General features: G+C 30.6%; 1 protein-coding gene across 1 annotated transcript; it reads left to right on the forward strand.

Annotated features, from left to right (window-relative positions):
• The first annotated feature begins 763 nt into the window (after positions 1-763).
• On the forward strand, positions 764-1,533 carry LOC130936000 (uncharacterized). The gene has a single exon (XM_057865960.1). It carries the CDS (start codon positions 927-929, stop codon positions 1,365-1,367), a length of 441 nt encoding a protein of 146 aa, XP_057721943.1. The 5' UTR covers positions 764-926; the 3' UTR covers positions 1,368-1,533.
• The last annotated feature ends 767 nt before the right edge of the window (positions 1,534-2,300 follow it).

Here is a 2,300-nt window from a genome sequence, read left to right on the forward strand (position 1 = left end):
TGTTCATATATGTTCTTGGAGATTGATTCATTTTTAACCAAGTAGGTAGACGTATTTTGCATATTAGTTGATGAACCACAAGAGTTTAAAAATGGGAAAGTATATAAACCACAATTTTATAGTTTATATTGTATTGAATTTAGTGAATTTTATGAACTTTTTTCACATTTATTAACTAAAATAGCATGGTTTTGTGAATTTCTCCTAAATGTGCTTAATGGTTGAAAACATGCTTTCTAGGCTATTAAATTACTAAATTTAATTTACTTTTCTTGTATTCCATACCTTGATATGTTTGTTTGAGTGATTTAAAATTTTGAAGACAAGAATGCAAAGTGGTGAATTTATGAAAAAATAGAAATTTGCGAAATTTACAGCAACGCGTATATGTGACAAGCATTACGGCAGTCACGTCAGATTTTTTCATTAGTTCTGATGGAGACATTTGGATGGAAGAACTAATCCATTCAACTTTTAAAGACGTTAGTGATTTAAAAGTATTTTTCAATGATTAAGATTAAAAATGTATGCGAAAAAAAGATTAAAAAATTATTTATTCCTTTCTAATTAAATGATAATCAAAACTACTAAAATGTCCTGCGTGACATTGTCTGTATTCAAATTTTCTTCTACTTGTCAAAAAATTGCGCAGATGCTTTGACATTAACAAGCTACTGCCACGTGTACAGCCACTCATGATTTGTGTCACGTGGCCGATACTTCTAGCATACCCCGGAAACATTTGCTACCGTTCCAGCACTTTCTAGTTTCCTTCTCCAACCGTTCCAGACACTAGACAACTTGTATATATAAATATATATATAACAACTCACCACAAAACTGTCAATAACACGCAGTGCAGAGCATCACAAATCATTGTAACACAGAAGCTACCGAAGAAAAGGAGCGATCAATTGATCGAAAAGATGAAGCCGATCGATGACAGGCAAGAGAAAGTGACGATTCGAGCGGTGAGTCGCGACGGAGAAGGAAGGAAGAAGGTGGAGAAGACCGAACTCGAAACTCACAACGTGGACACCGTCAAGTACGTGGAGAAGAAGCTCGTCGACAAGGGCGTACAGCGCATGGAGCGCCACCCTGCTGACGGCATCGGAATCGGGAGGCCGCCGCCAAAGTCCGGCCGTGGAGGGAAGTACACGTGGGAGGGTCCTGCTGACATGGCGGACAACGAGCTCAACGCAGCTCCGGCGGCCATCGACGAGAAGGATCCAAACTATGTTGATGAGGAGGAAGATGTTCTGAGGGAGCTGGTGAAGGGTGAGGTTGAAATGGCCAAAGCTGCGGAGGATAAAGGTGTTGCTAGGGTTGATGTTGATCCTCGCTTGCAACAATCTTCTAATAATTAACACTCATCAATATCAATGCTTGATCAATCAATCAATAATTTGTTGCTAATTTCCGATATTTGTGTCATGTGGTTCTATAGTTTTTTCTGTTTTCGTTTTGGTTTGACTTGGAAGTTGTACTATTATTTACAATACTGCTGGTTAAATGAAATGTGAAGTTCTTTTACCTTGTGAGAATATTAACGCAAGAATAATTTTAAAAATATATTAAATATTAGATTATGTTAGATTTTTAATTTTGATAAATAATAATTAAATTTTAAATATTGAAGTATAATAAGTATATAATTTTTGTATTAATTTATTAATATAAAATAAAGTATTTGTCTAATTGTATTGTTCAATATATAAATATCTCTGATAAAAATTTTATTAAATTAAATCGAAATATTATTACTTTTTTGGCATGTATGCGAACAATATATTATTAACTAAGTATTACTTTTGGAGTCTAATATAAATATAAAGCTTTGCTGTGAAGGTATTAAAAGAAAAGGATTACATTTTCTTATTTTATTTTTCTTATTGCAAAAGATGTATTCTATTAGCTAGAAATAAAAATGGTTTTAGAAAATAAGACATTTATTATTCTGCTTAGGAATGCCCATAATAGAGTAAGCTGATAAATGAGGCTAGGGGGAAAATATAGGATGGATTTTTGTTAAAAAAAATTGAGAGAATAAAAGTGTAATTTTTAATTTTTTATTATTTTTTATTTATTTTTAATTTTATTTATAAAATTAATAATGAAAAATTATATTTTATTTTTTTAATTTATTTAATATATTAAAATTAAATTTTTTTTAATTAATAAAAGTGAGGTGTCAATTTTTTATATATTTAGTTTTTGTCAAAATAAATGTATTATTTTTTTAAGTTTATTTTAAAAAATATTTTTATTATAATTATATTATAATTAGCATTTAAGTAATA

The sequence above is a fragment of the Arachis stenosperma genome, chromosome 6, assembly GCF_014773155.1.
Source record: "Arachis stenosperma cultivar V10309 chromosome 6, arast.V10309.gnm1.PFL2, whole genome shotgun sequence".
NCBI classification, from domain to species: domain Eukaryota; kingdom Viridiplantae; phylum Streptophyta; class Magnoliopsida; order Fabales; family Fabaceae; genus Arachis; species Arachis stenosperma.

What these genes read in the sequence shown, in the direction of transcription:
- LOC130936000 (XM_057865960.1), top strand. Translation starts at nt 927, where the DNA reads ATGAAGCCGATCGATGACAGGCAAGAGAAAGTGACGATTCGAGCGGTG.